This window comes from Semicossyphus pulcher, unplaced genomic scaffold (genome assembly GCF_022749685.1).
Source record: "Semicossyphus pulcher isolate SPU_LCO1_2020_fin unplaced genomic scaffold, fSemPul1.0.p SCAF_16, whole genome shotgun sequence".
In the NCBI taxonomy this organism is placed as follows: Eukaryota; Metazoa; Chordata; class Actinopteri; order Labriformes; family Labridae; genus Semicossyphus; species Semicossyphus pulcher.
Window position 1 is genome coordinate 25,273,262 of NW_027211670.1, and position 21,190 is coordinate 25,294,451.

At 43.4% G+C, this 21,190-nt stretch overlaps 2 protein-coding genes across 3 annotated transcripts in view; one reads left to right on the forward strand and one right to left on the reverse strand.

The window, feature by feature from the left end:
• Positions 1-15,760, forward strand: part of aatkb (apoptosis-associated tyrosine kinase b) — a 52,230-nt gene extending 36,470 nt beyond the window's left edge. The window contains exons 4-14 of the mRNA XM_069664102.1: positions 2,467-2,546; positions 3,228-3,346; positions 4,248-4,335; positions 5,241-5,374; positions 5,866-5,950; positions 6,304-6,425; positions 6,757-6,906; positions 7,239-10,782; positions 11,192-11,318; positions 11,438-11,644; positions 12,354-15,760. Coding sequence (XP_069520203.1) covers positions 2,467-2,546; positions 3,228-3,346; positions 4,248-4,335; positions 5,241-5,374; positions 5,866-5,950; positions 6,304-6,425; positions 6,757-6,906; positions 7,239-10,782; positions 11,192-11,318; positions 11,438-11,644; positions 12,354-12,382 — 4,685 coding nt within the window. The 3' untranslated portion in view covers positions 12,383-15,760. The remainder of the gene's footprint in view (positions 1-2,466; positions 2,547-3,227; positions 3,347-4,247; positions 4,336-5,240; positions 5,375-5,865; positions 5,951-6,303; positions 6,426-6,756; positions 6,907-7,238; positions 10,783-11,191; positions 11,319-11,437; positions 11,645-12,353) is intronic.
• Positions 15,761-16,209: 449 nt separating this feature from the next.
• The window catches only part of baiap2b (BAR/IMD domain containing adaptor protein 2b), a 69,774-nt gene continuing 64,793 nt past the window's right edge, over positions 16,210-21,190 (reverse strand). Inside the window, exons 12-13 of one of the 2 annotated variants that reach the window (XM_069663989.1) lie at positions 19,383-19,426; positions 18,923-18,999 (exon numbers count right to left, since the gene is read on the reverse strand). In XM_069663989.1, the coding sequence (XP_069520090.1) occupies positions 19,399-19,426 (28 nt within the window). In that variant the 3' untranslated portion in view covers positions 18,923-18,999; positions 19,383-19,398. Of the gene's footprint in view, positions 19,000-19,382; positions 19,427-21,190 lie in introns of both variants that reach the window. The other variant, XM_069663990.1, reaches the window with a different exon arrangement.

Here is a 21,190-nt window from a genome sequence, read left to right on the forward strand (position 1 = left end):
CATCATAACAGGAAATAGATTTAGTGTTTTCGGAGAAATAGATCTATCATACTTAAATGTTCCTCACTGATACGTTTACTTTCCGTTACACTGCTGTTTGCTATCTTTATCAGCACTATCCCAGCTCAAGCTGAAGTGGAAGTTATTTGTATACAGCCACGTCATACACATGCAGTTAATGAAATATTTAAACTTAACAGCAACAGGCAGGAAGGGGAGTATGGAAGAATGGCACTGAAGGAACAGAGAGAGGGAAAGCAGAGGAGCTGTTTTTATTGAGATTGAAACGTATTTAATGAGAAATGTAATAAAAATGTCTTCAAAGGAGTTTCTGTCTTTTTAAACATCAGCTCCATTTTGACATATTTTGTGTTATAAATGACTCAAAGGTATACAGGAAGTTCTCCAGATGATTGCTTCACAGGCCGTTGTGTTGTCGATGAAGTCTGTCGGCTCTGAAGAAAACTTCTTCTACTAAACTAAACTTAAAAAAGTTCCATCTGTAGGGATCCTTTCTATGTTGTTGAGACTTTGAATAACAATCTGAGAACACTTTGGAGCAGCTCCAAAACTTGTCGTACCTTTTAGTCTCTTATTTCCTCAGATATGTAAGCAGGGCAGAGGTTTAATATACCGACAGGGTTTTGGGTGCAGGTCTCAGATTTTGAAACTCTAATAATTCCTGAGCGCTGAGGTCGACCTGAAGTACTTAGCTGCTGTGATAAAGTCTGCTTTCTTCCAGCCAATGTTCCCGTCTCCTCTGTCATCCTGCTGTGCACTGGGCTTGTTGAGGGATTATGTGAATAGGTGGAGTCCCTTATATGAGACACCAGTACTGTAAGAGCTTGGCTCAGACTGGGCCCGGTCCCCAAGCACGACCCGCCCTGATGCAGCTGTTCCGTGCTGCGGGCTGCATTGTAAAGACGTAGAGCTCACTCCCATTAGAGAAGGCATGTAAACAGCTTTTTGAAAACACACATCATAGCAAAAACAAGACTTGTTTTCATGCTCATGTAAAAACACATAATATCCTCCAATCAAAGCACACACGTGTACTCTGTCCAACAAACAACATCACTCACATGCATCGACCTCCAAACCCTCATCATGCTACCATGTCTAATTGAGTTACGCAACAAGAACAGGGAAGCATCATGTGCGAGTTTAAATGATGGTAGAAGGACAGCACTACAGCTCAGCACCTCCGCAGAGGCTGGACTCAGATGCACTGGGCTGGAGGAGCGTAATGTGAATTCCATTAGTCTCTGAGTGGTTTAGCTGCTGTGAATCTCGCTAAACGCTTCCTGGCTACCATTGAGATTAAGCTAGACGCATTCCTCAGAGGGAGAGAGATGCTCAGCATGCACACAGCTGAGAAAGGAGCAGACAGTCAGAGCTGCTGTCAAATACAGATTGAGTTAGTGTATCGACTGTAAAGAGAACTTAGCAGGGGAATCTGTTTATTCTCTGGTCGTCACAGTGGGTGTTTCAGTAGAAAACCTCCCTCCTCATTGTTCCTTCAGCATTATGAATATTTGAGGTTAAAATGATGGTGTAGGTGGAACCCATTGCTCGCCACAACTCAGTTCATTCTTATGTCATGGAGCTGGTGGATAATAGCCCCAGTGTGTGCGCTCTAACTGGTCCTAACTGGTGCCATGCTGCCCTACGCAGACAGACAATGGTGGTTATTCTGCTCGGAGCAGAGAGAGCGTGAGTGGGTGAAGGAATGACCAGCCTGGGGAAGGAGACAGGGGTGTCCAATATGGCCTCCACACAGTGAAGGAACTGTGTGGCAGTCTGGAGGGGGACGACAGAACCACAAAGATGCGTCTGTCTGCCTCTGCGTTCAGAATCTAAGTGTCATCGTGGGAGACACAAAGGGGAAAGAAAGGGATGGATGGACGGAGAGGGGGGAGAGATGGAGAGAGGGGGGATGCTGCCGTCAGTCCCGTTTCATTTGGCTGCACTGGGACGGGACGGTCGGGCGTGTGCAGCATGCAGGAAGGAATCAGGTCGTCAGGGGATGCTGACAGAGATGCATCAGGGGGCAGGAGGACAGTCGGACACATCGGTGCCAGAGTCGGCTCAGTATAGAAAAAGAGTTACACTTGTTTACTCAGAGAACATGGGCAACGTGCACTGGCATGTTCGGATATTTCCTTTCAGAGAGGCTTAAGAACAATCGATTGGTCAGAGGATGGATTCTACTGAAGCCTCTTAGGAACCTGGATGTGGTGCGTTGAGTCTTATCACTGATGTGTGTTTGTAATGAGATCTGTGATTCCCTCCGTCAACGTGAGGACTCAGCGTGTCTTCTTTTTGCCATTGTAGGGATGATTCAGTATGTTTGCATGTATTTAAACAAAGTGTAGCAACCTCATATTGGAAACTAGTGAAATCAGCTTCTGCTGGTGGAGGATTGACCATCACTGAGACCCTTTCCTCTCTCTTCTTTTCCAACAGTCCAACTCCTGAAATCCTCAGATCTGGGCCGCCACAGTCTGCTCTACCTGAAAGAGATCGGGAATGGCTGGTTCGGGAAGGTAAGCCCACTTCTGACATTTCAATCTCCATAACTCGGGGCTGGTGGTTTGACAGTCGCTCCTGCTGTCCCTGCAGCTACCTGCCAGGTAGATGAAACGCAGCCTCAGTGACTCTCACATCACGGCTGTTTAGTCTTCGCTGTGATCCCGGCCGTGTCTAGAACTGAGTCAGTTAAAAATGGCCGACACGCCGAGTTATCTGTAATGTCTGAGTGTGTAATGCCACCCTGATCCTTGAGCCTTTGATGTCAGCTTCTCCCACACCTGTTAGACTTAGCCCCTTGGGAACAAATTTTCCGCTGGTAAAATGTTAGTAAAAGCCCCCCACTGCAGGCCGAGCCATGTGCTGCGGTTTCATGTTTTACAACCAGATAACGTGTTGTTGTCGTTCTCTCCCCCTCTGTGTCTTTGTCTCCTTCTTTTCCAACTGTTCACTCATGAATTCACTTCCATCCTCTCCATCCTTGTGTACCTTGACTGGGTATGTCCATCTGTTTGTGTGTGTGTGCATCTTTCTGTGTTGAATTTTCTTCGCTGAACTCCTGCATGTCTGCTTTATGTCTGTTTGTCTGTCTTTGTGTAATGTCCACTCCAATTCCACGCTTCATGTGTTGTGTGTAACTGTCTGTCTGTCCATGTGTCTTCCCCTGTGTGTACACGGCTCTATCTGCACTGTTCCAGGTTCTGCTGGGGGAGGTGAACGCAGGCCTGAATACCACTCAGGTGGTGGTGAAGGAACTCAAGGCCAGCGCCAGCGTGCAGGATCAGATGCACTTCTTGGAGGAAGCACAGCCTTACCGGTACACATTTACCTCTGACACTTGTCTGTCTCTGTCGGTCAATGATGGTTAAGTCACTCATACGTTCACAGAAGCACTGTGCTATCACGTATGAGGTTGTGGAACAGCACTCGGGGAGTTTTTTACTTGCAGATTCTTTCATTTATAGACTCATAGCGTTCTTAATATTGCATTTATCAAGAAAAACATTGGCTATAAAAGAAGTGGACATCACAAAAAGTGCCTTAAACCTGCATTGTTTCTGATGGCCAGCAGGGGGCGACTTAACTGGTTGCAAAAAAGTCAGATTGTAGGAGTCTAGTAATAGCCTACTTTGCATCTAAATTAAGACTTCGGTTTACAATTTCCTGACTTTAAGGTCACAATCACTAGTTCCAAGTCTTCTTCACTACAGCAGGATGTTTATGTTGTAAATTATGGTCCCGTTTCAAAGAAAGTAGACGCGCAAGGGCGTGGCTTAAATGTAATAGACAAGTTGCTAGCACGGCAACCTGTCAGTCAGAGAGGCATAACAATGCTTAATAGAGCTTCTCGTCAAAGTGTGGTCGATTCTGGCCCCAAAAAAGACAAGATGGTGACGGCAAATGTCCCCCATGTGATGTTTAAAAACTGTCGTTGCTAAATGAATGTGTGACATGCACATTTTTAAGCCTTCCAGGGGAAAGATGTTGTTCTCAGGAGCTATAAAAATCATCCTTGGTATAGTTCAATGGCACAAATGTGTTTTTAAGTTTGAAGAGTCTGATGTTTGATCGTTTCAGTACCTTTAATTTTTAGGGCTGTCACTTCTATAAAAATAAATTGTATAATTAACAAATGTGTGGATTTTCATAATGTGGGTAGCTGTGTGTAATCAAACCTTCTGCACTGATCTCACGCTCCTCCTCTCCTCTGCTCTCAGCGCCCTGCAGCACCCTGCTCTGGTGCAGTGTTTGGCCCAGTGCACTGAGGTCACTCCCTACCTGCTGGTTATGGAGTTTTGCCCGCTGGTGAGTATCCAAACCCACAGGCCAGGTGTGGTGAGAAGGGTTTTCAGCATGTGTGAAAGAGATTAACGGACCCTGCTGTGCTCCCCTGCTGGCAGTCTGTCATTTCACTTAAGGATTTTAATAACTGTGGTGTAAATGTGCCCTTGTGCTAAGTGTTTATGTTAGGCTGCACCACATATGGGCTATAAAGTATATTTAAGTGATGTGTGGTATGTACTGTAGTGTATGAACACCCCTGTAGAGTCTTTTGACCTTTCCTTCAAATTGAAAGTCTGCACACATCCTTAAACTAATTCATTACATCGAGTGGATTGAAAACTTCCTGTAATATGTCTTTATAGGATTTTTGTGGCAATTACTTTTGGCAGTGGAAACATTCTTGGCAACGGCTGCAAATATTTGGCAGGCGAGCCCAAAGTCACCAATAAGTCACTTCACAAGTGTACCACTCAAACTGCTTCTTCTAATCTATCATCAGCGACACGGGATCGATTACGTCTGTAGATTTAACACTGATATTTGTGGCAATATTGACGCAATCAAAGACATAATGACTGGCTTCCTGTCACTGCACATCTATCAGTTTTGTAAATCCTGTAAGAAAGTTTGTTAAAGTAAGATAATAATTTAGTAAGACTGGGAGGATGAAGGCTCGGTCATGGAGACAATCTAAATTAAACTAGATTTTCTTAAAATGTTCAAATTAGTCTGATAATTGCAAATATTTCATTCATAGATGTAAAACTGAGGACACCAAGTTAGTTAGTTCTTCCTTTGCACTTTCATGTGTCCAGATACTTTGAATTAATGGCTCCGAGTGTATTAATCACAGAACAATGACAAGGCTGCCCTCCAGTGGTCAGAGGTTGTACTATACACATCTTTTATCTCTTCACTGTGTCCAGGGTGACATTAAGGGATACCTCCGGAGCTGCAGGACTGCAGAGACCCTGACCCCAGAGCCATTGATTCTGCAGCGGATGGCCTGTGACATCGCCTCAGGACTCTTGCACCTGCACAAACACAACTTCACCCACAGGTACACATCTACATCTGCTGTTAAATATCAAACACTAATGACAACTACAACACCAGGTCCCGTCAGTATCTTTCTTTGAACTGAAACCCGCCTGGTGCCTCTTGGTTGCTTCCTGGAACAATATCCTGGTGCTGCCTGAGTGCTCCTTATAGACTCCAGCATCAGTGATTTTGTTGCAGGCGGTGACCCTTCATCTCCAGAAAACTCAAAGCTCCTCTCAGTCTGCAGCACATTTCCCAGAGGCAGGAGTTCATGTTGCATGTTTGCAGAGATAATAATGTTGTAAAAGGCCAATACTTGTTTTAGTTTGCTTTAAGTCTATTTTTGCATGCTGGACTCTAAAATATTTCCTGCCTCAAAAAATGTAACCCTCCCGCAATAGTCTTGTCTTGTTTTGTGTGATTATAAATAATGAAGATATGTAACAGCTGTCTTCCCTCCTCCTCCTCCTCCTCCTCCTCCTCCTCCTCCTCCTCCCCCTTTGTCACCAGCGACCTGGCTTTGAGAAACTGCTTGCTGACTGCTAATGTCTCAGTGAAGATCGGAGATTACGGTCTGTCCCACACCAAGTACAAGGTCTGTTTATCAGATTAAAAACATTCACAGGCTAAAATATGCAAACATAAACAGCATTACTTTTCAAGCAAATAATTCAATGTGTTCAGAGTATTTGGCCGGTGGCATGTCTGCAGTGCCACAATACAACCATTAGACCCAACGCTGAGAGCATGAGTGCATGAATGAACTCGTGAAACAGGGAGCTTAGCTTGTTGTCAGTTATGTAAGTCCCTTTAGTGACAAACATCTACAATAATATCGAGTATTAACTCCATCCAAGTGAGTTTCAACAGATTTTACAGGATTTAATATGGAAAGATGATAAAAAATAATTTGATCGCCTGTTGACGATTCTCCCATCCCTCCATCAGGATGATTACTACGTGACCTCAGATCAGATGTACGTGCCGCTGCGCTGGATTGCTCCAGAGCTGGTGGATGAGGTGCATGGAAACCTGCTGGTGGCTGACCAGACCCAACAGAGCAACATGTGGTAGGATCAAACTCCTTCTTTTACTGTATTGCCTTCAGACATACAAGTATTTTTTATGTGAAAATTCGCTGCATGTTCATAAAAAAGTCACGACCAAAAGGCTGAAGTTTGGTTTCATGAGAAGGACTCAAATGAAGACGGACAAATATCCCTAAATGTGCTCGAAATGAAAGACTGTAAAAGGATGGGTCAGTAGCAGAGAGCAAAAACAAACTAAATCCAACAGGACAGAGGAAAGGTTAAGAAAATAAAAGAGCTGACAGTTAGAAGTCCTAGTTCTGATTACTGTTGTATGTTTCGTCTTCCCTTTGGTCCATATCCTGTTTGTCAGGTCTCTGGGTGTGACTATCTGGGAGCTGTTCGAGCTTGGAAACCAGCCCTACAGACACTACTCGGACAGACAAGTACTGACCTACGCTGTGAGGGAGCAGCAGCTGCGACTGCCCAAACCGCTGCTCAAAGTTCCCCTGGCTGAGCGCTGGTGAGACACAATAAAGCTAGCAACATTTAACAGCTGTTCAGGAGAAAAACAAACAATAACACAACATTTAGAGCAACGATTAAATTCCTTCTAGCATGACTGGATTCTAAGTTTTTCTCCTAATTATTATGCTAATCCCAAAGGATTTGTTTCCTTGTATTGGGGACATTTTTACTGTGGTCTCTTTGTTTTCGCTCTGTTATTACAACTTCATTTTTTTGGGGTTATTTAAACAAATCAGGACAAATTACTTTGCCCCTATTAGGAGGAATTGGATGTTCTTTTTCATATCTGGTCTGTTTTTCATTTGATCTCATGTTTGTGCTCCTCAGGTATGAGGTGATGCAGTTCTGCTGGCTCCAGCCTGATCAGAGACCTAACGCAGAGGAAGTCCACTTGCTGCTCAGCTACCTGTGTGCCAAGGGAGCCAGTGAGGCCGAAGAGGACTTCGAGAGACGATGGAACTCCATGCGTCCCAACACTGGATTCAACAGCCACCATGGTGCCTCGGCAATGTCGCGAGACCACCCCCCATCTACCACCTCCTCTTTCCCTCTCCTTGAGCAATTTTCAACTGGTGATGGCTACCAGTCAGAATCTGGGGATGATATACTAACAGTCACTGAGACCAGCCATGGCCTGAACTTTGAGTATAAGTGGGAGCAAGCCAGGGCAGATCAGTCATATAGAGCTCCAGACTCCTCCAGTAGCCTGGGTCAGGTCAACCACCATTGTCAGGAGGCATTTTACCCGCCTGGGGGCATCGTGGGAGGCTGCCCCATGGACAGCCTCAGCCATTCAGTTTCTCCACCCTACTACCAACAAAAACATCTACATGCTCCAGGTGTACTTCCTGTCCTCAGTGCCCATAGCCCATCTTTAGGCAGTGAATACTTCATCCGCATAGAGGAGCCAGTAGACTGTAACATTGATCTGGACTATACCATGTGCTCCTACAGCCCAGACTATCAGGGCAGCAACGGGAGCTTTCTGACTGGGAGTGCAGACTCAGGAGAGTGCATGGCTTGCCCTTCACAGGCTAAGACCATGGCTCCTTATTGGTCAGCAGACATACATAAGACAGATGTGTACGACTCAAACGACTCAAGTCCTGCTATCTCCCTGACAATGGAGCCCCTTTTAGGGCAAGTGTCGGAAAGCAGCCCACCACGACCCTGGGAGTCTAGTCACTATGTATCCTATAAAGACAGAGATGGGGGTTACTACTACGAGCATTCGCCCACTTTAGGAATAGATAGCTTTATGATTAGAGGTCAGTCGTCCAGAGAGCTTCATCGGGAAAGCTGGGGGTCAAGGAGCCTGCGCCAGGCCTTGGGTGAGTTGGAGAACCCATTGGGTATATCACCCTCGGTAAATAGTCCGCCTCAACAGGCCTTCAGAGACACATACCTGGAAACAAGTCAGACCTCCATCATAGGAAAGAATGTGACAGGTGGCTACTATGACATGATGGGCTCCCTGAGGAAGACCATGCCCAGTCACACCAGGCACAACAGCCACTCCGTCAGTATTAACATGGAGACAGAGGGGGCACTCTTCATTGGGCACAGAGACAGCGACTCAGAGGAGGAAGAAGAGGACATTTTTGTTGAGAGACACACCTGCAACACTTGGCCTTCAAAACACCGCCACAGCAGTGGGGGCCACCACAGACGGGCGAGCCACAGCTGCAGACAGGATGCTTACGTAGACTTCCACTACACAATGCCAAGTACAGACATCGAGGACTCCTGGCCAGAGGAGCACAACCTGGCTTTCCATTCTCTACCCAAACCCATTGACTATCTTGAGCCCCACCAGGCCAAAGATAACAGTGCCTGCATTAGTCTGAGTAAACATCACGCAATGGTGCCTTCAGACAACTGCAATGCTTACATCTACCTGTGCCACGAGGGCGAGACTCAAGTGCCAGCATCTGGAGAGTGCTGCCACTCGCACTTCGTTGACCCACTTACAGGTTTGCTAGTCAGAAACAACAGCTACAGTCACAGCTACATTCCCACCAGCTATATCAGTGACAAGGTCATTGACATCCAGAGCAATGAGGAGATGATCAATCTGTCACCAGCTCCAGGTGGTCCCATTGTGCCCAAACCTGCCTTGATTAAGACCGAGGACAGAAGAGAGCAGTATGTTGACCTTATAGTTGATGATACACTATTCAAAGAGAAGAGGGAGGATGTAATCAAAGAAAATCCAATCATGCAAAAACCGACAGAGCCTAAAATAGAAGAGGTGACCCTGACAATGACTAAAACCACTCCACCTCCTTCTGACAACATGCATGTGATGGTGGCCCTCACAGATCCGCAGTCAGAGTTGAGTCAGACTGGAGATAGCGGTGTTGACCGGGAAGGCTCCAGCGTGAGCCTTGCTGACATCCTCGACTGCAGTGACGATGACGAGGATGATGATATTACAGATGATATCACTGATGTTACCTCGGGCATCTTCGCAGATGAGTCCAGCGAGCTGAATGCTTCTCCGGCCTTCAAGTCGCTGCAGAAGCAGGTAGGAACTCCCGATTCTATGGATTCCATGGATCTGCCATCTGCTGCGGGGTCTTGTGAAGGCTTAAGTCCTGCATCCTCACACCCTTCCAGCTCACCTAAAGCAATGGACAGTGGCTATGATACAGAAAATAATGAAAGCCCCGAGTTTGTTCCCAAAGAGCCTCATGAACCCCGTGAACAACCTTTGGGAAAGCCAACCCTTGATTCGAACCTGGAGGAAGAAAACATGCTGGAGGAGCAAGAAGCCCAGACTGAAGAAGTGCCCACAGAGGATGAACCATCATTAGGAGAAGATCTGGCCTTGGTTCCCTCAGAGACAGGTGACCACATCCTTTTACCACTGAGCGATAAGACTCCATACAGAGACTCTGCCTACTTCTCAGACTATGAGAATGAAAGGCAGTCTAGAGATGAAGGGGAAGAACTGTCTGAAAGAGTTAGAGAAGAACAAAATCTTGAAAAGGAACCGCACATAGAAGAAAAGAAGGGGGAGAAAAGAAAGAAGGAAGAGGATGAAGAACTGAAGGACACTGAAGCAAACAAAGACATAAAACTTGAAATGGAACACATGTTCACAGGAGGAACAGACTCCTCTTCTCTACCAGAGATGGAGGCATACTTGACAGAGGACTGCGGTGAGGATGAGGTATTGGGGCTACCTCTGGAGCCCGACACTGCTTCATTAGCTGGGCTGGATGAATGGCCATCTCAGGAAGAGAGTTCGTCCCTAGGAGACTGGGCAGCAGAGGTGGTGGGGGCCATGGAAGAAGCCCTTGGTGCCCTGAATGGAGATTGTACCTCCAACGTCAAGGTCGAAGAGGAGGAAGAAAAAGACATGAAAAATATTCAAGATTCAGAAACAACTGAGGAGCCAGCAAACAACACACTAGAGGACAAGCCATCAGGGGTATCTGATGAAATCCTGCACACTTTACCCAAAGATGAGGTGGCCCTGCAGCACACGGCCAACACCAGAAGGTTTTCTTCTTCATCTCCGCCACCTTCATCCACCTCTCCGCCTCCACTGCCTGCGACAGAGGGCCGAGCGTCTCCAGCAGATGGGGAAGAAGCAGATGAGGAGGACGGTGACACCGATGACAGCGACGAGTCGGATGAGGAGCTCCGGACTTACAGTGTGCAGGAACAGAGCGCAGGGGAGGAGAGCGATGAAGAGTGCCACCCAGTGCCCATTGTGGTGAGTGACAACAGTGAAGCCCACAAACTGCGCAGCCTCCTGAAGATGCCAATCCTGCTTACAACAGAGAACATAGAGGAGGAGCTGGAGCGCAAGAAGAAGACGGTCTCTTTTTTCGACGATGTCACCGTCTATCTGTTCGATCAGGTGAGTCACAGAGGGAACATTCATATGCTCAAAAATACTCGATAAACCTACAGTACACAACCTTCCCAAACAAATGGCAAGAGAATTTACAGAGTAGCTTGTTCACAAAGAGTCGTTATTAAAATTGCAAACGCCTAAATATTTTAACAAACATTACTGGAGACTAGTGCATAGCTGAAAGGAGAGTAAATATAAACTTACATCCATCAATTAGCAAACATGGCTCTCAAGCAATGCTAATTTTGCTGTATCTGCAGGTTGCTGATGCGTTAGCTAGTGAAATGGTGGAGCATGTGCATCTCTCTGTTTGTTTGGATGCTTGGCTGCCCCCTGCTGGCAGCTCAAAAAGCCAAGCTCTGATCAAGTCTAACAAGTGCTGTGTCATCTTATTCTAATTCACTGCCAACAGGAAAGTCCCACGAAGGAGCTGGCTGAGCATGGTTTCCCATTGTCAGAGAGTAAGAGTTCACAGAGCAAATCCCAGGACAAAGTTAATGCCTCCGATGACTCTTCAGATGGGAACATCTCAGAGGAGAGTAAGTACAAGAAGACATTTTTTACTCGACATAGTAATTAAAACAGGTACAACCTGCTTGTTTCAGTATTTAATTGGCAAATATCAGTTCTTTAATATCTTATTATTGTCTGCTCTCAGGTGCAGGGTATGAGTGGGAGGACGACTTCCCCCTCCTCCCTCTACCAACATCCACAGTGACGTCTGACTCCCCTCCTCCTCGCTCCATCCCCAAAGCTCCTGAACCCAAACCAGCAGTAAAGTTCTCCCGCTTCACCGTGTCCCCCTCCAGCGTGTCCCGTTTCTCCATCACTCACATCTCTGACTCTGATATGGAGTCCGTCGGAGGTAAGTCGCCTGGAAATGAAATCGTGAATGACTTTTGATGAAGGATAAGATTTTACTGAGTTACATAAAAACATCTAGTTTTCTGGGACTGAGATGCCGGTGACATTCCAGAATTTTGTCACTGCTGTTGTGTTTAGAAAAGTTATGAAAACTGTGTAACAAAGTAAAGTTACCTTTTTCATGAAGATCTAAATCTGCTGTGGTTAATTATGGCTTTCTGAACACTTCCTGTATGAACGTCTTCTTGTCTCTGGAGTGAGAGACTCATTAAATTAGATTTAATTCAACTACTTGTGTTAGTCCTCATAAGTGTCATTATTTCCTCACAGCTTGACCTGAGGGTGTAAAAATAAATGTATGAGAAAAATATTATCATATATAAATAGATATTTGGCCTTAAGATATTTAATCCTTGATTCTTAGAGCAACACTAATCTAAAGGTAGACCAATTCCAAGACACTTATCGACATGCTAATTATGATTAGGATTAAAAGGCGACTTTATTCTTGTATTGGACTTAATCCGGTCTGTGAAACTGGCACATTAAAGATGCAACTGTTGGCTGTGAAATATTACCACAGACTGAATAAAAGTAAAATGTACCTCACTAATGAGATGACAAACTTTTTGCCAAATTTGCTAAACAAATACCAACATTTTTGAGGAGTTCATTACTGGTGTTTGCTAATCTCATTCTGTCTCTTGCAGGAAGCAGCGAGGACGGGGACAAAGAGTAACGAGCTGTGGATATGTACTGCCTCTTTACGACAAAGACTTGGCCTGCTCGCATGAATTCTGATTTATTTTTTAATTGTCAGGTTTTAGGAACACAAGACAGTGCCTCTTTATGCCTGTGGACACTTTTCAAAGTTCCTTCCTACCACATGAAGGACTGACTCGAGCTGTTTAGAATACTGAAAAGAATAATGATAATATATAAATTCACAGAATATTAATATATACCGTATGAGTGATGAAAGGAACATATAAAAGCAGGGGACACTTGTATGTTGATTCTGCATATTTTTCGGATCAAAGAGACGACATGGAAGGACAGTTGTTTGGAAAGCATCACATGTGTCACCTTTCACTTCTTCATTTTTGATGGAAAGCATTCATGAGCGCGTGGAACCACCTGGACTTCGTGGACAGGTAACTGTTGTGCAAACTGTCGCTGAGTGAAAGACACAACTTTTGAACAAAGGATCAGCACTTTGAACTGGACTGTACAGCTCCACAGACTTTGTACTTTTTAGGAAACGGCTTTACTTGTCTTAATGAATATCAATGAGAATCCTTGAGGTATCACGAGTAATATCATGTTAATATTAGGGTTCATTTAGAGACAAAAGGACACTAGTGGAAGGAGGAAGCAAAGGGAATTTTAATGCTTGGTTACAGAAAGATTTTTGAGGAAACAGCTGATCGAACCTGGAATATCTGTTTCTTTTTTTCTATCAGGACCACTACTGTACTCTTTTACATAAACACGTGGCTCATTCTTTCTACCAAATTTAATGCCAGCACCACCATCTCAACCGACCCTTCTTTGTTGTAAACATTTGGCACAATATTTTAACTGAAGTGACAACAAGTTGAAGGAAGACATTTCAAAATTTCACGCTTATTTAAGGTTAAAGTTGTTGTTTTTTTTTTACAATAAAGCAATGCATGGTTTCAGGTACTAAGAAAACAGTATCTAAATAATTTATCACTTTGAGCCAAAAAGGAACTGTGTTTTGTTTTCTGTTCTGGAGCTGAGAGGCAGGTATCAGGAGGACACACTGAGGACTCATAAAGTCACTAGTTTTCCAGTCATGACTTCGTCCAACTGGGGCGATATGGATAAAATTCTCATCACAGTTGTTGACTGTATATAAGAAGTGGATTTAGCTAACGAGATGTCAGCCACAGTTTTGAAGTCTATTTTGCGGCCGCCATCTTGGAAATGTAGAGCCAGCCACCTTTAAGCTTTGTTGTCTGATTTACTATAAACCAATGACTGTATATAAAGATAGACGACGCGTCTCCAGCTTGAAGCCATAATACCCTCCGTGACGGACGCTGCCATCTTGCACTGGTGGAATCATTTGGAGCCAGAGCTGCGCAGTAAAGATCAGCAGGTGGAGCTACCGTAGCCACTTCCGCTAACCAAAACACACCTTTACCTTGTGGCCTTGATGTGTTGGAGCCCTCAGGTGTCCTTGCCGTGTTGGAGCCCTCAGGTGTCCTTGCCGTGTTGGAGCCCTCAGGTGTCCTTGCCGTGTTGGAGCCCTCAGGTGGGCTCAGTCTGAAGCAGATATTCACGCTGATGGAAAGTTCAATGACTGTAGTGTTAGTGTTAGTTACGTCTCCTCTCGCCGTTCCTCCTCTACTCTGCTACTCGGGAACAGAACGCTGCAGGAGCCCCATTTGTCAACAGAGCTGTCAATCATGAGGTCACACCCCCTTTTTACAGCATCAAATAACTAATTGAAAGTAAACTTGTCAGAAAAATGAACTCTTGGACATAAATCAGCATGATAAGAACTAACTATAATGACAGAAACCATGTTTGAGAAAAATGTATTTGACGTGTATTTTGATTTTATAGTTTGACTCATGTCCCATCTGTTAACATGGAGGAGGCGGGCTTTATGAGCTATACTGCAGCCAGTCAGCAGGGGGCGACAGAGAGGGTTCGGCTTCACTTAGAGGGAACCATCATGTCGGCCATCTTTTTATACAGTCTCTGCTCTATGTGGGACCATCACTTACAACAGAAAAGACCTGAAACTTTCAATTGAGACCATAAAGTCATTAGAAAAATGTTTATTGAAATAAATCAAGTTGGAAGTCGACTCCTTTCATTTGGACTTCCTGTGGAGTCGCCCCCTCCTGGACATGACAAACCAAAAGGCTTCAGCCACTTCTTATATACAGTCAATGATCACTTCATATGTAACATTTTATGATGCAATAGTACACATCTTGGTTTAGAACTTTTTCTGAACTTCAGATTCAAAGATCTAATAACTATCAGACATGTGCAACAATATTTACAATAAGGCCAAGTACAACCAGAGCGATCGACACCATGCTAGGTGCTTTTATTTTGAAGGTATGTATCAGTATAGTATATCCCAACTCTACAGGCCGATATTTATAAAGTACATGCTCCAAAATAACAGTTCTGATAACGGTTAAATTTGTCTGCTCTGAGTCAGTCTGAACAAACATGCTTTTGTGTGTGTGTATACCAGCACATTATTCATCCAGTGTTTCTTTGCTTCTGCTCATCTCTACCACGTTATCTGTTGTAGGAGAAGTTAGAACAGCTGCCTGACTTTACTGTTACTGTCACATGCTGTATATTAGCTACACAAAGCTTCTTTGGAGTAGTTCTGTACTGTCATTCTGGCATTAGAAGCTTCTCAGATATGAAAGGAGAAAAGTTGTTATTTGGGTTTTAAACGTATAAAACTGCATTAAACAGAATTTCAGTTGGATGAAATGTTTCAAACCGACGTTGCATTTAGGTGGGACATATCAATTCAGTGTTATCTGTTTGATCAGCTGGTTGAACGCTGATAGAGGGCTGCTGTCATGATCGTGAAATGTTACGATGCTTTGCTTTCTGTGTGTGGAAACTGAAGGTGTGTGTTGATGAGTTGTTGGATCTGGAGCCTCAAAGATGGAGGATCCCACCTTTCAAAACACCCGATGACCAACATGTTGTGTCTTTAAGTGTTCGTTTGCCGTCCGCGGCTTAAATATTCTGTAACAGTTTAGCATAGAAACATCTGAACAGCTGTCCGTAATATTTTTGTATCTAGACAAAAATACTTTTGAGAGTATTGATGTACTGTTCCTGTGAAGAAGGGAAGGTTAAAAATATGTCTCTCATGTTTATTGTTGCCAAAGAGATGTTGTGTTGTGGTCCAGCAGGGGCAACAGGGGGTTGTTTTTACCCCAAAGTGGAGAAAGAGAGAACGATGGAGCAGCTTCGGCCTGCGGGTGAGGTTTGGTTTGGGATACTGTCGGTAACATGTGCCCCCACACTGACCTGGTCACATCATTACTTTCTGTACCTTCTATCAAATATAAATAAAGTCTGTTTTACACATCTTATCACAGCTTTTTTATTGTTCGCTTCTTCTCTTTAATCAGAGCTTATTCTGCGTTCACACAAGGAGGGAACTGACTGTACTCCTGCTTTAGTGTAAGTCTTGACTGCTAAATCATTTACACGGAGATTTGAGGGAAATTAACTCCAAATAAAACTGAGAAGTTTCTTATGCTGGCATTAAACCACCCAGAGAACTGATCTGAATCTGGGAAAGCTCAGTGCTCAGTGTTTCCTCTGCGACACTGACCTATAAGTGCAGAAAATAAAGACTGTAAACAGACAAGTAAACGATGAATAACTAGCTTCATAAAAGTCCATAGTTTCCTACTATTCGCTACCATCTATGGTCATTTAATCGGACACAGTGGTCAGCTTGAAAGACAATAACATCCTGTCGTCTGACCCCAGAATTACAGTATATATGAGACATACACCAAACATGGATTAATACTCGATTCTTTATTCTCAAAATTAAATTGAAAAACAGACATTTTGTTCGCCATCAAATCAAATCATGACACAGGTTTGACTGTCAGTTTGTATCATATTAATCCTCATGCATCACTTAGAGTTACACTGATACAGGTTTTATCAGCTGGAATACTGCTTTTCAGATGAAGGCTGAAACTCTGCTGGCAGCGCCATCTAGTGGTGGCTAAATGCTCTGTGGCGTAAGATATTACAGTAAGTAAAAGTTAAAAAAAAGCTGTTTCTGTTTTTTCCAGGATAATCTGCTTTTGTTCCTTTAAAATAAAAGTTTTGCCATATTTTTTCTAAGTTACTTTTTTGCATTTGTTAACACAGGTTAACATCCTGTGTGTTTCTTGTTGTAGCACTCATATTGGTCATAAGAGGTTAATATGCATTCCATCCCGCTGTCAAACATGCTGCACAGCCTGCATACAGTCAATATACAGAATGTACCTTTAGTTCAGAGTGCATGGAGAAGTTCAAACCTGGAACACGTTCAGTCCTGTTCAGGGTTTTGGTGCATTTCAGCCTCTTGTGGCCAAAAGCAGAATTACAACAACAAGCACTTCCTCTTCCATCTGCCATTTTCTAACCTGCTTTCACAGGTGACACAAAGATAGTTAGAAATAATAATAAAAAAATAAAAACCTGTAAATTTTATTCCCAAAGGAAAAAACAAGGAACTTACAAAGACTATCCTGGAAAAAGGGCAGAAATCATTTCAAATCAGAACATCGATTACCTGATTGTTTTTATGGCATATGTAGAATTTAGAAAAGTTTATAGCCCAACAAACACATTTCACTGAACAATGAACAGAACTTTAAAAACATCAGTATAAAGCGCATATTAAAGACATTCAGTGGTTTTTAAAAGTTCAAAACTGCTTTAAAAATCTGTGAACATTTTTAACTTCCAACATTCAAAATCAGAGCTTTGATTTTATGAACTGTGAAGCTGGAATTCACATCACTGTTCTTTCAATTAGAGCAAAAGATCGTCACCTCTATTAGGTAACAAGAGGCAAAAGAATATTCACTCAAATTACATCTCATCTTTTGAAATGTAACCATCCAGGTGTTGTCTTGGCTTTAACATAAACACCTCTAAGATTCCTGTTTCCACTCAAACAGAACTGTAGAAGAATTCAACAGCAACATCTCTTTACAGAATTTGTCCCTGGAACTCCACAGCACTTTTAAATGGGACTTTTTTTTTCTGTAAACCGTAAAAAAAAAAGTCCATTATACTGGAGACAAAAAAAACAAAAACGGATTGTTTGTTTTTTTGTGCTTTCAGAACTACACATGAAACTCCACTTATCGTTTTGTTGGGTGGAAGCAGGAATCTAAGAGACCTGTATGCTCTCAAAACTTGGACAATAAAACCCAAACTGTCCCGACAGTGAGAGAGAAATACATCTGTTTTAACATGAAGGCAGAATCAGCTCAGTGTAACTCAGATAAACCTCCATCAGTGTAATCCTGGTTGCTTGTGTCCCTGCGTCAGAGCAGACAGCATGCACTCACAAAGTTTCTCTCTTTGATTAAATTACTGAATATTTCTCTGTTGAAAATGTTGCTTTAAGAAGATCTTACAAACTGTTCGTACACAAATTAATCAAACATCAAATCACTGAAATCTGAGAAGTCGTACAGTAAATTAAGACGTACGAGCATCTATGATACAGAATATAAGATTCTCCTGTGATTATACAGTCACAGTAGTTGATGCAGTGGATACAGTACTATAATAGTGTGCTTATCAGTTTCGATGCTATCACTCAGCACAATTTAAACCAGGTTGATTTTTCTCTCTCGTCTATCGTCTCTGCTGTGTTTCAGAACATTTCTTCATCACCTGCTGAAACACCTGTTTGTCCTTTAGATTATCCATCTGACAAATAACAGACACTTCTGCTTCTGGGCGTGTGTGTAACAGTGTTCGCAGCAGCAGCACCAACACAAGTCGGTATGCTAGCCCTGTGTGAAGGCAGTATTAACAGGTGAGGCTAAAGGTGAAATACCTGATGAGATGTTTAGCTTACCTACAATAAAGCCCTTCTGTTGAAAAGGCAGGGGAGGAAGCTGTGTGTTAAAAGCACAGGGGCGACTTCTCAGACCGGTTACACATCCCGCGAGTCTACACGAGGAGCCACTCATCGGTCTTTGGGTAGTGCTACGACGTAAAAGGCGTTAGCTCACACTTTAGCCACAGAGGTGAACACCTACTGCTCAACACAAGCTCCTTTTATGCTCTCAAAGTGATGAGTGTGAAATAACTCAACTGCTGTCCATCACTGTTACCCAGACGTGTGAGCTCAGGCCTTCACAGGAAAGCAACAATCAAGAGGAAAGCCAGATTTGTAAATCCTTCATGCTAGAAGATCAGATATAAATCAAGTCTAGCTTTTATGTACATTACATTACCTCTCAACTAATACAGAGATTGCTGCAAATGTGAATTGCGGAGCTGCAGTTAATTTGCTGGTCTTATTTCATTCTTATCATATAGTAGAATTATTGTAACATATAAGTTGAATCACAGCTTTGAAGCCGAGGTGAGAGGGTGCAGCTCTGCACCAAACATCTACCTACAGCTTGTTCAATCAGAGGCAGAGCTCAGTAGACTCTTCCAGTGGAACTCAAGGCCTTCTCCAGGGAGTCGTACTGGGCTTCATCGAGCAGGGCTTCCTTCACTTCCTCGGCCTCCTCGTCATCAGACAGCGGGGGTTTGGGCGGGGCCTCCACGCCGGGCATGTTGGGTGGATTATTGCTAGGAGGAAGAAGAGGAAAGAAAACCACAATTAGATTGTTTAATTAAAGATAAAATATAATGTAAACCATGAAAAATAACGTCAAAGTGAGCACAGGATGAAACAGTTCTTTTTGCAACACGGGAAGTGGTGAAAAGCTGGATGCAAAATAAAATAAAAAATACACAGAAAATAAAGAGCAGCCCGATGCTGAAACATGCGGTCACAAGGATGAGGTCAGCATGCAGTCACAGCACATACAGAAAACAGTGATGGAAAACACCCAGAGCACTCCACGACGCCCAGAGCTGACATGAGAATGAAGCAGCTTTAAGTGATAATGAGAAACTGACAGAGGAAGCGGTTGCATGAAAACCCTGAAGACCCACACGCAGTCACTTACGGTGGGCTTTGGTCACTCAAAAGCGGGCGTAATCAGGCCCTGTGCTGAAAGGCAGAGACAGTCCCCACGTGTCAGCATGCAGCAGCTTCTCAGATACACAGTTACATAGTATACTACAATAAGATACAATGCAATGTATAATAATAGCTCTATACAGTGTGTCCTTACATGGTTATAACAGTATGCATTTTCTTTTGCAATAATTAAGGAGTAATTTAAAGGCATTGTAACAAATGAGACCATGACTGAGACGACTGCGAGCCTGAATTTGAAGCTTCCACATTTCTACAAATAAACAAACAAGTATGAACATTTAGAGTAAACAACAGGGAGATTGTGTTTGATTCTTCATATCCATTTGTTGCCTTTAAAAACAGGAAGTGAAGGCGGGACCTGTCACAGACATTGATCGTTCTTTACGATGACTAAAGCGCCGTGCGACACACGAGGGACATTCAGCTGCAGAGGAGTCAGAGGAACTCAGTCATGGTCTTACTTGTTTACAGTGATGTGTCTTAGAATACTGTCGTGTCTATTGATGTTAAAGTGCAACACAAATACGGTCATACAAACCCCGACAGATCACAGCGGTACACACTCACAGTTGGTGTGTTTACATGTAAAGAATGACTCATTACACAGGATATGAAACTAAACTGGAAAGCACACGGACGCATTAAAACACACAAACACACACCGGCAGTGTAAAATGAATATGGTGTAATTAGGACACACACACACACACACACACACACACACACACACACACACACACACTGTTGAGTTGAAAAAGGTACCTTTGCTAGCAGCAGCAGCAGGAGGAGGAGGAGCAGGCCAGTGGGTGCATGGCATTGGCAGGTCATTGCAGTTAGGATGCAGTGTGAATACTACTGTGCACCAAACACACACACACACGCACACACGCACACACAGTACATGCAACAAGGCCAGGGGAGGTTATGATGGAGATCCAGAAATGTTGTCATGAGAAGGAGAGCCGCTGGTTAATGCGTTACAGCAAGAGGATGATCACCAGTTTGTAGACTGATTAGAGAGACGCGCTCTCTTCTGTGAGGAGGTGGTGAATATTTAAAGCTCCTGTGAGGAGTTTTTAACTGATAAAGGCTGAAATTCTCACTGATGCCTCTATGTGGGCCACAAAAGCAAACAAGACCATCAGCAACAAGATTGATGAAATCTTTTTAACGCACATAACCGATTAACTTCGTGCTGCCAAATCAGCCACTATTCTAGATTTTCCACGGCACAGATTCACAGCACGTGACACGTTTGAATGTTAAAAGAAAGGAGTTAAAACACTGCTTACACATGTTCAGGACAAGATCAGCAAGTTCCTCACAGGAGCTTTAAAGCAAAACCTTGGTGGAGAAGCTTTTTACGCTGCACAACCGTAAGCTCAGACTTAAGAGCTTAATTAAGCTGCTCTTCATTGAGCTGCTGCAGATTACACAGAAATAAAAATTACTTCTAAAAGCTATAAAAGAGAAAAAAGAAAAACACATTTAGCTTTCTATGAATAACGTTCAGACAAGTTAAAACAAAGGTTTCATTCTTCAAACTGCTAAAAACAAATGAACAGAAACAAATAAAAATGTTCCAGCTGAGTAAATTTATTTCATACTGTTCAAAGTAGAAAGTCACCGTACATTTGAGGCCATCAATCTTATAAATTTTGGTGCCCCCAAAGCATGCACGTCCATAAGTTCTCAGTACAATACTTAGATGTTTTTGTTCTTTGACAACAACAAACAAAAGTGCATCAGTTGATGTAGAAGTGAACTTGGCCA